Source organism: Phoxinus phoxinus (assembly GCF_949152265.1).
Source record: "Phoxinus phoxinus genome assembly, chromosome: 19".
NCBI classification, from domain to species: Eukaryota; Metazoa; Chordata; class Actinopteri; order Cypriniformes; family Leuciscidae; genus Phoxinus; species Phoxinus phoxinus.
The window spans coordinates 21,785,064-21,800,496 of NC_136894.1; the positions used below are offsets into that span (position 1 = coordinate 21,785,064).

Sequence of the window (15,433 nt, forward strand, 5' to 3'; positions counted from 1 at the left end):
CCTGTGAAAACGCTGACGTGTGCACATGCGTATTATGTGTTATAGGTATAGACGTGTAGTCTTTCTTTACAAATTGACCTTTGTGAATCTGGCCTTAAAAATGTATAATACAGAATTATTTATCGCTTCCACGTAGCCATGTGAACTGGAATTATTTTGACAGCGTTTTATCTGTACAGAAGTAAAGGGAAGGGAAGGAGGCCCTCACAGGGGAGAGACTAGTTGACACTTCAGGACTGCGTTGTCGTCGTGTCCAGGCGCAGGTCCTTCATCAGATCTGGATACGGCCTGGATCCGGCGGTCTGCGGTAAACCTCAGAATAAACAGAGACTAATATTAGTGTAGACGTCATCCTTCTATAATGTAACGAGTACATCAGGATTTATGGGAAGTGTTCCCGGTTCTGGCTGACCTAATCTATGCAGCCTAACATTGAATTATAGAAGTTTATAATGTGTTATGTGTATGCTAGGTCAAAGAGATGCGTTTTTGGTCTAGATTTGAATGACACTTCCCGGACAATGTTAGGAAGACTGTTTCAAAGTTTTGGTGCTAAATAGGAAAAGGATCTACCGCCATTAGTGTATATTATCCATATATACACATGGGTATTATCAACTGGCCAGAATTTTGAGATCGCTATAGACGTGGACTATAATGCGTTAAGAGCTCGCTCAAGTACTGGGGAGCTAAACCATTTAGTGCTTTGTAAGTAAATTTATTACATTTATTTTTTAAATGTATACAATGTTTAGCCAATGAAGTGAAGGGGCGGTCAAAATCCCTTGTCTCTTCAGTCAGTTATATATTTCATTCCATATCCTTTTGAATGCGTACATTACTTTTATACAAATCAATAATCAAATATATATATATGTGCATTATCACATAATCATTTCTATATTCTTTTGTGCTTGTGAAATTATATATTTTCTCTAGAGAGCAATGCCATTTCTCTGCCTTTCTTCCTGAGGAGCTATGTTTTGGTTAACTGATAATACGAAGCTCAAGCACTCTTCGGCCTTGGCAATGTTATTTGGTGGTGTTCTGTGTGTGTGTGTTTGACTTTCTACGTAGGCATTTGGGACACAACGCTCATCCTCATCGGCGCTCTCCTCTAACAGTTAGGTCAACTCTGACCTAAATCTAAAGATTGGCGACAGCTATCCTGACTAATGGCGATAGGCACCTTTTATCTGCTCACATGTGTGAAATTGTTTATGGTCTTATATTCTCTTAGCCAATCAGATGTATGGTGATGCGATGCTTGCCCTTGCAAAATGGTATAATTGGTGTATTATTTTGTGTAAGGTAGAGTTGGCTTGCGACCTCCTCGTGAGACTTTGACGCTCGCTCTACCAATGAAACTGCAAACTATTCTTCAGTAAATTTTTATCTTTTTGATTGAACCTCACGACTCCTGGTCATCTTTTCTACATATCTGGTCTCGGGTCTTATAACTGTTAACCCCTAACAGAAGTGTTGACAGGTACCTGGTAATAGCTGCTGCATTTTGGACCAGCTGTATTTTTTTTATACATTTTAATTTGTTTATTAAGCATGCAGGGCAACCACGCATAATAGCATTACAATCTTGCCTTGATGTCATTAACTTACTGTTCCGCATTTGTCATTGAAAGAATATGATGTAATTTAGATATATTTTTTACGATGGAAAAATGCGGTTTCACAGATACTAGTCACGTGGCTTTCAAATTAAAGATTGGTATCAAAGAGCACACCCAGGTTCCTAACCGACGACGAAGACTTGACAGAGCAGCCATCAAGTGTTGGACAGTATTCTAGGTTATTACGTGAGGAAGTTTTTGTCCAATAATTCAAATCTCTGTTATTTCAGAATTAAGTAGTAGGAAATTACTAGTCATCCAGTTTTTTATATCAGCTATTCATTCCGTTAATTTTGTGAATTGGTAAGTTTCGTCAGGGCGTGAAGAAATATAGAGCTGAGTATCATCAGTGTAACAGTGAAAACGAATTGCTTCCTAATGATATCTCCCAAGGGTAGCGTACAAAATAAACAGCAATGTTCCTAGTACTGAGCCTTGTGGTACTCCATACTTAATTGTGATCGATAAGACATCTCTTAATTTACTGTTAATGCCAACATAATTTTCGAGTCTATTTAAAAGAATGTTGTGGTCAATAGTATCAAATGCAGCACTAAGATCCAGTAACACTAGAGATAAGAGCAAATCATTTGTGACTTTAATGAAAGCTGTCTCAGTAGGGTACGGTCTAAATCCTGTAGATTTGAGATCGGCCTGTAATTGACTATTAATTCTGTAGGATCAAGTTGCGGGTTTTTTTAACAAGCGGTTTAATCATAGCCAGCTTAAAAGTTTTTGGTACGTAATGACAAAGATGAATTAATGATATTAAGAAGAGGATCTGACCTCTGGAAGCATGTCTTTCAATAGCTTAGTCGGTAAAGGGCCTACATGTTGTCGATTTAAATGATTTAACGAGTTTAGAAAATTCTCCCTCTCCTGTTGCAATGAATGAATGGAATTGCAATTCAATGCCTGATGCGATACTAGTAGACGGTTAGGCCTACATAGTTATAATTTTCTCCCTGATATTTTCAATCTTGTAGCCTAAGTAAAGAAGGTCATAAAGTCATTACTGCTGTGCTGCTGGGAAACGACTGGGGTTGAAGCTTTATTTTTCGTTAATTTAGCCACAGTTTCAAATAAATACCTAGGGTTTTTGTTTATTTTCTTCTAAAGGGGTTGAAAAATAAGCAGATCTAGCAGCTTTTAAGGCCTCTCTATAGCCTACGCAATAATGCTCTCTTTCCATGAAATGCGGGAAAAATATTTTCTTACAGTTGCGCTCCATTTTTCTGGCTGCTCTCCCTCTTTCTGGCTCCTAAATGTTGGCCTAGCCTATTTATTGCTTAATGAAATCTAGGCAAAGGATTAAGAGATTTCTTTTTGTGAATAATTAAAAAAAACACACACACACAAAGATTGGATTTACAATATATTCCAGGGAATAACCATGCTTTCTTCGAGTAGCCTAAATACTGTCAAAATAAATGTTCCAGAAAAATTTACATCAATTCTAGGGGATGTGTGAAGTGAACCTTTAAAATTTAGAAACAGTTATGACGTAAAGACTAAAGAAAGCCTTTTTTTATACTAAAAATCACGCGACTTTGGCAGTTTGATACACGTTCCGAACCACTGATTTGAAACTAAAGATTCGTTGAGGGTTTGAAGTTTTATGAAGTAGTGTTTCGAAATCGCCCTTCGAAGTGAAGGAAGATCACTGGATGGCGCTATAGACTGTGTTCACTATCCTTAAACACAGACGAAGAAGAAACGTCACCGGAGTGACAGAGGTGAAGTATGTTGACAAAATATTCTTCCTCTTGAGCATATAAACTCGTTTTGCTTTGTCCGATTAATTTTAAGTATTGCTTATAAATAATTTGAAAGGTAAATTGAACATGAAACTGTTTTTTTAATTAGCACTACCGTACCATTAGAGATATATGCTTGCTGCTCACGTGTGTGAATGTCACTAAGTTACATATCAGCTGTTGACAAGAAACTCTCATTTCAGATTTCAATTCAATGTCGTTGGTTATTTTTCAGTAAATACAATAACTAACTTGCTTTGTATTTGATGACATTATTAGGTGTTTGACCGGGATCAGATCGTCATATCTGATCAATCATGAGTGTCCCGTGTTATGTAAGAACGGTGGCCAGAAGTTTCGCTGTTGCATCAAAACTGTTCAGACCAACTGTTTTGTGTTCTTGTAAAGACACAGTCACGCGGTGAGTATCCAGAATCTGGGGCTGTTTCTAGAGGCTTTGTGTTTTAAAAGCTCTTGAGCTAGCTACCTTGTTGGCATGCAACAAAACTACTGTTTAGTATGTAAGGAGCGCACTGGATTTTGAGACACATCCAGCGTTTAGACACTATCCTTTGTGTTCATCCTAAACTTTACTACATTTGTTTCAGAAAAATGTCATCCAGAAGACAGACTGACCATCTAGAGAGAACCGCTAACGTTCGTAGAGACATGGTGAGTCTTGGATTTCTTTATCTATATCGGATTAATCTGAACTCCTTATAAAGGGTTAACAAATGATGTAGCTAAGTAGGTGAAAGTTCAAACACTTATATTCTGTGTTGTAGGTCAACCAATGTCATTTGCTTTTTGTCATGAGAGTTCAAGACGACATAATCATTTATTTATTATTTATCTCTACTTTTATTGTACTACTTTAATTTGTAGATATGTAGCATACTGATAGTATGGTGTTATTTCATTAACATATTATGCAGATTATATTGCCATATTATCACACTTCAATCATTGAGTGTGTGTATAGTTTTGAGTGATAAAAATGTATAATGGCTCTCATTTGTACATGCGCATTGAATAAAGCATTACATTTAAAATCACGAGAGGCTGAAATATGGAGATTTTATTGCAAATTCTCTTTAAAGACATGATTTGTTGTGTGCATCCAGGAACTTTTCTCTGCACGTGTCAGTGACGTTATTAACGAATCTGAATCAGTGAAGCGACTGAGACTGGAGGTTCCACATCCTGACTTCAGCTTCCGTGCTGGACAGTGGTAAGAACGGGATACTAAATGATATCCTGTATAATATGATGGGGCTGTGGGGGTATATAAGACAATAAAAGTTGGGAAACACTAATCTAGACAGTCTGGAGCTAATACTGTTACTAAATGTTACTTTATTTTCATTTGAAAGTGACTAATGGATGAGAAGACATGGAATTTGCTAAATGGCCAGGAGATGGTGCTTTTCTCTCACTTTCTCACAGTGTGAAAAAAAAAAAAATCTATTCGTACATCAACCTCTCCTCACACTTTCTCTCTCACTTTCTGCTCTCGCTCTTGTTGTGTATGTGTCTGAGTTTTGAGGGAGTCTGAGTGAGGTGAAAAAGTCAGGTGATGATTTATGCAGATATATGCACATAAACTCCTCCAGACCATATGATGTTGTGTTCCTGCTAAAGAACATGAGTCAGGGAGAGCAGCGCGAGTAGGTGTGTGTGTGTGTGTGTGTGTGTGTGTGTGTGTGCCTGACATATGTGCTTCTCACTTATTCATGCTCTGCATACACATATGGTGACTCTCAGACAAAGCATATGTTGTTTTCAGTTTTTTTTATGAAGTATTGATATAAGAATTTTTGTTGTCCTAGAATGTTACTGTGTCAAGTCAAGTCACATTTATTTAGATAGCGCTTTTTACAATACAGATTGTTTCAAAGCAGCTTTACAGAGATACTTTGTGGGTAAAATACTCTCTCTTAACTTTCTAAAAGTACTTTATGTAGTTGTGTTGTTAGTTTTCAGTGGTGTGTCAGTATATTATATTAATAATTTTGAATTGCTCCCTTTTTCACAGGGTGGATTTCTTCATCCCAGGTGTGGAAACAGTGGGCGGCTTCTCCATTTGCTCGAGTCCTGGCCTGCTGCAGAGAGAGGGAGTTATCGAACTGGCCGTCAAAAACACACACCACCCTCCAGCACACTGGATTCACACAAAAGTGAGTGAATGAAAAAAAATATACCGGTACACTTTGTTTTAGTTTTTGAAAGAAGCCTCTTATAATCGCCCAGGCTGCATTTATCTGATCAAACATTGAGTAATATTGTGAAATATTATTACAATTTAAAACAACTGTTTTAATAAATTTTAAAATGTAATTTATTCCTGTGATCAAAGCTGAACTTTTAGCATCATTACTCCAGTCTTCAGTGTCACATGATTCTTTAGAAATCATTCTAATGTGCTGATTTGGTGCTCAAGAAACATTTCTTCTTATTATTATTATCAATGTTGCGGTTTCATATTTTTGTTGGAGGCATGATAAATGTTTTTTAAGGATTTTTTTGATGAATGGGAAGTTCAAAAGAACAGCATTTATTTGAAATTGAAAATATATGTACTATTACTTTGTAAAAAAAAAATTAATCCATCCTTGCTGAATAAAAATATACATCTCTTTAAAAAAAATCTTACCAACCCCACACTTTTGAACTCTAATGGAATTAGCATCATTATTCAGATTTTGATCCGTTTTTATTTTGAATGTACTATTCCATGATTTTATTGAAATGTTTGTTAAAGGAATAATTCACCCCAAAATAAAAATGATCCCATAATTTACTCGCCATCCTCGGTGTAAATGTTTCTTCTTTCACTCGAAGAAGATCTAAGTTATATTAAATAATATCCTGGCTCTGTAATGGCATTGAATAGTGCCCAAGTTTTTGAAGCTCCAAAAAGCACATCCATCCATCATAAAATAATCCATACTACTCCAGTGGATTAATAAGGGCCTTCTGAAGCGAAGCGTTTTTGAAAGACAAATCCATATTTAACACTATTTTAACTATAATCGCTGGTTTCCGGCAACAGCCGTACGTGTGTTCACAAGTAATGAGTCGTTCATTGCGTCGGTCACGTGACAAATGAACGAAAGACTCGGAAGGTAAAGTAATTATTTATGTTCCCTGTAAATTATTTTTGACTGCATTATAATGATTTCTTAATTCAGAATATGATCAAGATTGCATAGGTGGATGTGTTCGGGGAATTTGCCTGTTAAAAGTATAACATTTAAAGACCCTTAAATGAACGAAATGACTCGGAAAAAAGATTTGTTCATTTTGATGAACGAGATCGAACAAGAGTCAGTAAAATGATCCGAACTTCCCATCACTAGTGTTCACAAGGGAGAATAGTTCTGGTATAAGGGTGACCTCTGACCTGACGTAGCACATACAGTAGCATAAGCTTAGCTGAGAATGTGGAAGCACAGAGGATGGAGCAAAACAAAACACCGGTTATGAATTAATCTAAAACGATAAGTTTATATAATGTAAGGAGCTATCAGGTCAGAGGTCATCACTCTGCCGTAACTAAAGTTTGTCTTCATAAACTTTAATCAGTATATTTTCATTGAATATCCAATTTTCATTGGATTACTGGTTGCAGTAATGCATTATATTTATTGTGCATGTACAATATGGATTGTTTTTTATACTATTATTCTACCATAGAGAGAAAAAAAAATGCATTTTAAATAATTAAAATAATCAGAACTCTAGAGAGCTATATTCCATATATGGTGATGAATGCCTTTATTTTATAGATTTTCTCACAAAAAAAAAGATTTTCTTGCTTTTTTTTGTAAATTCCTATTTGTCGTCCTCTGTTTCAGTGCTCTGTGGGCTCTCAAGTAGCTGTGAGGGTGGGGGGTAATTTCTACTTTGACCCTCAACCTTCGGACCCTGTGGTGGACCTGTTGCTGGTAGCTGGTGGTGTGGGCATTAACCCTCTGTACTCCATCCTTCTGCATGCAGCGGATCTGCTCAGACACGCTGATGGTCACAGGTACACACCAGGACACACACACCTGTGCTACAGCGCCAAGAACACCAAAGAGCTGCTCTTCAAGGCAAGTATATACACCGTTGACTTGTCGCTAGTGAGATTAAAACTGCCAACTGATTTTTACATATCTGCTCCATTTAGAACACCATCATTGACATTTGTCATGAGCGACCAGATAGATTCTCCTGCGATCTCCATGTTACCCAGCAGAGCTCTGACATAGAGCAGGAACTTCAGCCTTACACCATAAGTGAGTAGAAATATCTACAGTTGATATTTTTGCTATCTGTTACCTAAAGTTTTAACACATTGAACTATTTTCAGACATGATGCGTCACATGAGATATTCTTGTCTCCGCAGGTGGAAGGATATCAGAAGAGGAGCTTCAGCGCTATGTAGACTCGGAGCGCACATTGTGTTATCTTTGTGGCCCTCCTCCTATGATAGAGAAATTGAGTTCAGACCTGCAGAGAATCGGCCTACCGGAGGACAGAATCCTTTTTGAGAAATGGTGGTAGCTTTACAACTCCACCCAAAGCAGAGGACACAGTGATGGATGCATCTACATCGGTGTCATTAGAAACAGACTTCAATGGCAATGGACCTTTAATAACTTTGAGATCTGTTGAAACGCACAACAGACACCGTGTCTGCATTTGAACAATTTTCTGGACTCTATTTCTGTTATACCTCATTTTAAAGATGGACTCAACAAATTGACCATGACGAGCACTGTAATGATCTACATTATAGTTCATTTGCTGGTTAATGTCAGGAGTCCTGTTTTGAAGGCATGTTAAAAGATTGCACACTCAGATTGCACTGTTTTTGTTTTTTTGGTCTGTGAATAATTATATATTAGCATTTTAGAACACATATTTATTCATTACAAACAGGGACGTAGAAATGATCTGAAAAGTGGTGCGACAAAAACATAAAACATTTTTAACTATTTAATATAGTCCTAATTTTCTGAAAGGTACTAAACATGGTAGAAGTCCCTTTAAAGTCGTTGCAATATTTATAATAAATTTATTTGTGCGCTTCATTTTTTTAAATTCACGTCCCCTCATAATCTTCAAACAAAATAAGCCATATTCATAATGAATGAGCAGGTATTTCCAGCTTTTACAGCCCTCATCTGTTTTAAATTTTTTTCATCAATTTTATTTTAAAGACCGAAATTTGTTTGTTGAAATTGTTTCAATAACGTAAATATCCATGAAAATATCATTTATCATTATATTGTGCTTTTTAAGAGCAAGTCATGTCATTTTTTTTGTCTGGTTGTAGTTTTTTAAAATCAAATTTTACAGCTACAATGTTAAATTGTTTTACATTATAACTAGGCAAAATTAAACTCTTAAATTAAAATCTCAATAATCGTCATGTTCGAAACAAATACTATTTTTCTAATAGTAAGGACTTGTTTAAATATGTAAAGTCACATTGAAAACTGCAAGCTGTTGCTGGTTCCTCAAATCTGGCCCTGGAGGGCCACTGTCCTACAGAGTTTACCTCCAGCTCTATTCAAACACGCCTGAACCAGCTCAAGTTCTAGTTACTAGAAAATTGCAGTTAGGTGAATTTGATAAGGGTTTGAACTAAACTCTGCTGTAAATTATGCGTCTAATTTGCATCTTAAGCCCATCGAGAGCTTTTATTTACACCATTAACTCACAGACATTCACTATAACTGTTACTTTACCAAGTTAGACATCAGTTACTGCCATCCTTACTGCGACTGTCTTCAATAAATACAAATCTTTTTCATTTTACAGATTATTTGAGCTAGTGTATGACATATTGCATATGCTAATATTGTGTGTAATAAAACGAGCTAACATCACAGATTCACACAGGTACAAGTCTCAATACATTGGTCAGCGTTTAGCATATTCAGAGCTCCTTGAAAGGACGTTTTCACACATTTGTTTGAATCCCCTGCCATTTTCTACAGCAATTTACCTTAAAAACCCAAATAATTACAAGATTCAAACCCCTCTTAGCAATCTTACCAGGACAGTTACTCCATCAGCAGATGTATTTGCCCAGACAAGGGCCTGACTATAGTGTGTTCTGCCTGAGTAAACATGAGCATATTGTAATGGTTAAATATGCATAAATGAATAGTCAGCACACTCCAGAGAATAAAGCTCTCTCTGTTACCGCCGCTCGCACTTCCTCCAATTTAACACACGTAATTGTGCGCTTTAATTCCTGTTCGCCGTTTGTAACGGCGTCCTTTTTTCCTGGGCTGATGTTCGGGATGTTGATCCTCTGCGTGTGGAATTCCACCGTCCTTTCCGCTTGATCTCTCCTCTCTGGGCTTTCTGGCAAAGTCTGCCCATTTTCCTTTTGGATAATCTCACATTGTCTCATCAGACTTGTGTTTTCTCTCTCCATTCTTTCCATTTCTCTCTCAATCGTTGCCAGCGGTGATATCTCCCTCTCTGATGTCCTCTTACTATTCAAGTTCCTTTTGTTTTGACCTCTGAGGTGCAGTTTCTGGAAAACATGCACACAAACTGTCAGACACTGAGCTGCTTTTGAGGATTTTAATGTCAACTGACAACGCTATTACCATTTCACACAGTTCTCTTAGACAACTCTAATCTAATTTTAGCAGAATCCTTTCTTTTGCGGCAGAAATAAACCTTGTGCCATGCATACACACCGTCAAGTCTCTCCTCTTGCGAGGCAGCGTGGGTCTCTGGAGGAAGAGGATCTGTTTTGTGGCCAAACTTCCATCACTAAGACAAAAATAACAAATCAGAGGTCTGTAGGAGCCGTTTAAATAAAGAATAAAAACTAAGAGAAGACTCCTTTTTCAGGCAATGTTTATACTATAATTAGTCCCTAAACTGTATCATTGAACATAATGGTCTTGATTAAGGGTTTACTATGAGTTGGGACCTTTTCATTTTGACGATGGGAGTGGGCAGCACACACATTAGTCTCCAGCCGTATGGAGCCAGAGACTGGAGCAGAGGGATGTAGTCTGTCTTCACTGCGACACCCTGCAAAACAGAAGTGTCATTTAAACAACTTCATGTGTGGACATTTCACTCATGTCCTATTGAGACAAATTGTGTGAATGTGTACATATGTCTGCACTTATTTTTAAAGTTAGTTTGTAAGAAGAAATGTGTTAATTTCACTACAAATAATAGAATTGTTTATTTAATTGAATTCGGATGTACCAGAGTAGACTTACATCGATCACAGTCCATTGCTCAACTACAATAGCATCGTACACTGTGGTTGGCCCAACGTCACCTGAAGGACTTTGGAAGATAAAAACACTCTCCACAGTGGAAGAAGATGCTGAAGATAAAGAAAAAAGGATTGGAAAAGGTTGATATGAATTCAAAGTCTTAGATATACCTCCCTATCTAGATATACCTAGATATAAGTCCCCCCCCTTCCGGTGGACCACCATGGGACCTTACTTCGGAAAAATATTGTATGGTAACGTTAGTCAATGGCGAGAGACAACAAATATTTTGATCTCGTTTGAATTGTGCCCTGAATTACACATATGATGTTTGTCAATTTAAAAGATACATTTTAAAGTCAAGAAAGTCGCAGTTTGATGTAAAACTGTATAAGACTATGAAAATACGTAATTACAAAGAGTACAAACCCAAAAGGCGCACATGTGACGTCATACGTTTTCTCTCAATGAATGAAGCTAACTTTACTGAAGCTAACGTCTGTCATTTTTTTCTATAGTCTTACGTTATAATCGTAACGTTACGCCGTCATGTCTGAGTGTTTTGTACCAGACTGCACACATACGAGCAACGGTGACGTATAGTGCGAGACGAGAGATGTAGTTCATTGAGCGATTTTCACATAAAACTAAACGTTACTCTTCTTTTTTATGACAAACTACAACTTTCTTGACTTTCATAATTATCTTTTAAATTGACAAACAGCATATGTGTAATTCAGGGCACAGTTCAGACGGAATAAAAAGATAAGTTGTCTCTCGCCATTTGACATACATATTTTTTTCCGAAATAAGGTCCCATGAGCCGGAAGCGGAAGGGACTTAGGCTCTCTATATGGCAGAATAAGTCAATCAAAATAAAAGGGCCAATCGCCAGTTAGTAAAGTCTACACGTCACTGCAGCTGCCCTTAGAAATCTCCGGTTACTACAGCCATTTTGAGCAGTAATTTATGGGATAGTTCATCTCAGATTGTGTTGCTGTTTTCAAATGTGTTATTTACATGTAATATTTAATATTTAAAAGTATGGCAAAGATTTCCCTATTCAAATAGATAGGACTTGGTCTCGGATGCCTGAAATAAGTGCCTGGAGGCGTTGCAGGTTTGACGTCACTTTGTAGGCCAATCGGCAGTTAGCATCACATTGGTTCCTTCGACAAAAACCCAATAGGATTTTCCCACAGGCTTTTGGATTATCCCTAAAAACAAGCTCTGTGATCAACAAATGTTTATGATACGTTTTGTCCATCAAGATAATTATCACAGATGAACAAAACTTTTATGAATTTTGAAGCCTAAATGCAGTTTGCAGAAGTAAAAAGCTAAAGGTAGGCCATAAACCAACTACCGTCACCGCTGAGCTGATTTCTAAAATAATGATAAAAGTAGTTTTTTTAATTTAGTTTTATTCTGTTTATTTTTATTATGTTATGCATTTTGTCACATTTGTGTGTTTTTTCTAATAATTGTATCATTATTTCATTAAAACTCGCTAAATTAATAAATGTAATACAGTAGTAGAACATTTACTACCATTTGTAAATTGTCACTACATCTCCAGTACCTGCATCATCTCCCAGGTGAAAGTAGCCGTCGATGAGCTGTGCGCCACTTCTGAAGTGCTGCGTCATGTGATCCAGCCAATGAGAGTCAACCGAGCTAACAAGCCCCGCCTCCCTTTTCACCTGCAGTGGAACCCTCAGAGAAAAGTATTTTGGCGATCCCGACAGAACTATCGTATGGTTGTACAGCGCGAACACCTGCACACCTGCACATACAGAAACAAATACTTAGACTTGTTGCTACATATTGATTCAGACTTTAAAAGCCAGATAATTATAAACAAACTTATAGATAAGCAACTGCTACATGAGCAAGTGTTTCTCTGAATTTCTGCCAAATGAAGCCGCTGATAAACGGTGCGTCGAGAGTGCTATTGATGTAATACAGCTGCTGTTGTTTTAAAGTTAATATTGAGTAACTTTTAAACACAATATTCCCTGTTACTTGGTCTACTTTTGCTCAGCAAACAAAAATAATTCCAAACAAAGCCACAGAAGAATTTCCGTTGCGCAATACACAGCAATCACTTTCCTGAATAAATCAGTGTTTGAATGAATTGGTTGAGTAAATGATTCAATGGCTAACTCAAAGTGACGGTTGCTGCATCTGAAATTGCATACTGTATAGTAGGTACTACATTTGGTTTAAAACTTACTTCACGACCGTTAAAAAAATACGTTCTATATACTATGAATGTGTGTGGTATGAATGAAATTCGGACGTACTACATCCGCCATGTTGTCACTGTCATGTGGCCTCAGTATCAGTAGCGTCGCTTCATCACCATTCATAACACCTCTTCTTTCATGGAGAGTGTCAAAGTGTCTATTGAATGTGCACTTCAGAATCTCTTTTTGCTTATTGTTTTTAGAATACTATGTATTCGGACATAGTACTGCGTTTGCGTATTCCGTTTTTCGAATACTATATACTATATATGCAGCAAGTCACTTGTTTAATTCCTGTATCAATCAGTGTTTGAACAAATTGGTTGAATGAATGATTCCATGTGATGTATTTTGTAAATATCTAGATTCTACTATATGTAAACCGTGTCTACAGTTAGATTTGAGTCATCAGCATATTTTGCAAATAATTCTGAATTGGACCAACACAATGAAAGTGAACTGAGCCAAATCATGACCAATACTGAGATTTCAAGATTTCTTCACTGGTAAGGAATTGTGATCAAATCAGACCTGGGAATTATAAATTGTTTATCTTATTTTATATAATTATCTTAATAAAACTTGATATAATCTTAACGAAAACATGTTTTCTTGGTGGTTTTTTTTATGTATTTCTACAGACTGCATACTTACGATTCAACATCTGGGTGTTTCCAGTGCACTTGCTGGGTTTGTCTTGGCTTTTGACCTGCTCCCTGTGCTCTCTTTTGTGTTTTTCTGCCAAATCACAGCTGGACAGGACCGGCTGCATTCTAGTATTTTGGGTTTGATGTAGCTCTGATGCACTAGAGCTTAATATAAACTCATGCGATGACACTCGATTCTTTAAATCATCAGCTTGTGTACATTCACATTCAACATTCAGGTATTGATACTCTGGACACTGACGGTTCTCAGTGAAAGGATTCTGATTATTCCAGCACTGGCTGCTCTCAGTGCTTTGTATTTGAAGGCTGTGGTTCATAAAGTCTTCATCGTGTTGGCTCTGGTTCTCAAAATCTGGATTAAAGGTTGTGCGATACTGGTTTCGATGATCCCCGTTGCCTTGGTCCTGTTGGCTCTGCTCGCTCACAGGGCTGAGGGTTGGAGGTCTGCTGCTGTGATGCACAGAACAGGGACTGGAGTGTAAAGAGGAAAGCTCTTCTGGTTCCCAGTGACCAAGGAAATATGGACCCCCACCGGGCTGGGGCAAAAACCCCACAAACAGATCACCCTGATCAGCCAAATCCTGCACCTGCATCTCCAAACACAACCAGGACCAATTAAAAACGTTGAGACATTCATCATGACACCTGTTCTATTCAAAGTGTACAATCAAAGTTGACAATGAATGGATTCCAATGTAATATGAATAATTTTACAGTGTCTTTGTAAGAGGAAGGTGGTGCTTTGTCCTCTAGATGCTTTTAAAATAAGCTCTGTGGAGCTGTGACAGGAAATGCTAATGAAAACCATATTTTCCAATCATCATACTGTCACGCCACACACGCATATGTCTAAATCATCAGTAAATGTCACACGGCGCAAACACTTCCACACACACACACACACTCAGTCAAACACTGCTTATCTCCAGATAAATGCAATTACTGAAAAGGCGAGGGGGTGACGACTAATGGAATGGCAGATGAATACGGGGTGTCTGTGTCTTTGCAGCATCCTGTCAGCTTATGTTTTCTGTTTTACAGCCATATTGTAAGACCATGATAGAGAGAGTCTGAAGTAAGTGGGTTTTTGATGCCATCTTTCATTGAGTGATGACACTAAGTGTGCCACTAAAGTGAATGAAAAACAAATTGACCCGCTGCTCTCTGTTTGAATGAAAACAAATTCACTTTAAAATAAGGGCTAACCTTTTTCACATAGCCCTGTATGACTTCTGTGTCAGGGTCCTGGTGACCGAGGTAACACACGTCTGTTGTGAGATGAGGCTCCACCCAGTTCAGCAGACCACTGTCCGAACCACTGTAACAAAAAAGCACCATAAAGCGACTTTTGAACATCCATAAATCAAATGCACATGAAATCAAAATAGGCCCTATTTACTCAGTCTTGATTCATTTATGAATTCCGAAGAAAGAAAATCCTAATGATTGGTCTTGAGTCCCACAGAGGAGTTCCAGAAGGGAAAAAAGGAGGAGTAAATACATTGAGGGAGGAGAGAGGACCAGGTCATGGACATTTATGTTGTGTTTTATTATGTTTACATGTGGCACATTTTGAAATTACCGTTCAAAAATTTGGGTCAATGTTTCTAAAAATGATTCCTGCTCATCAAGGCTGCATTTATTTGATTTACAGTATCTCACAATTGCTAAAACACATTTCTTGAAACCTTCACCCATATTCTCAAAACTTTAAACACAAAACGCAGTATTTAAACTACATTCACAAAACCCCTGACTCTTCTGCCAAAATCAAACACTTGCCTCAAAACCATTTGATCTGTGCTCAAAATCAAACAATGCTTTCAAAACATAAACACAGCCAGTCAATATATAAACACTCATCAGCATTCATTAGACTCTAC

The 15,433-nt window shown here is 37.4% G+C and overlaps 2 protein-coding genes across 5 annotated transcripts in view; one reads left to right on the forward strand and one right to left on the reverse strand.

Moving 5' to 3' along the window:
- The first annotated feature begins 3,237 nt into the window (after nt 1-3,237).
- oxnad1 (oxidoreductase NAD-binding domain containing 1) lies at nt 3,238-8,231 on the forward strand. 3 transcript variants are annotated; one of them, XM_079590889.1, is made up of 8 exons: nt 3,238-3,369; nt 3,665-3,806; nt 3,994-4,057; nt 4,510-4,616; nt 5,421-5,562; nt 7,243-7,479; nt 7,557-7,665; nt 7,777-8,231. In XM_079590889.1, exons 2-8 carry the CDS (start codon nt 3,703-3,705, stop codon nt 7,932-7,934), a joined length of 921 nt encoding a protein of 306 aa, XP_079447015.1. In that variant the 5' UTR covers nt 3,238-3,369; nt 3,665-3,702; the 3' UTR covers nt 7,935-8,231. The 3 variants fall into 3 exon arrangements, with proteins under 3 accessions (XP_079447015.1, XP_079447017.1, XP_079447016.1); XM_079590891.1 differs by having other exon boundaries at nt 3,275-3,364; XM_079590890.1 differs by having other exon boundaries at nt 3,330-3,461.
- Nucleotides 8,232-8,355: 124 nt separating this feature from the next.
- Nucleotides 8,356-15,433, reverse strand: part of rftn1a (raftlin, lipid raft linker 1a) — a 31,083-nt gene continuing 24,005 nt past the window's right edge. Inside the window, exons 4-10 of one of the 2 annotated variants that reach the window (XM_079590888.1) lie at nt 14,757-14,868; nt 13,537-14,137; nt 12,216-12,419; nt 10,634-10,743; nt 10,333-10,436; nt 10,094-10,169; nt 8,356-9,924 (exon numbers count right to left, since the gene is read on the reverse strand). In XM_079590888.1, coding sequence (XP_079447014.1) covers nt 9,550-9,924; nt 10,094-10,169; nt 10,333-10,436; nt 10,634-10,743; nt 12,216-12,419; nt 13,537-14,137; nt 14,757-14,868 — 1,582 coding nt within the window. In that variant the 3' untranslated portion in view covers nt 8,356-9,549. Of the gene's footprint in view, nt 9,925-10,093; nt 10,170-10,332; nt 10,437-10,633; nt 10,744-12,215; nt 12,420-13,536; nt 14,144-14,756; nt 14,869-15,433 lie in introns of both variants that reach the window. The other variant, XM_079590887.1, reaches the window with a different exon arrangement.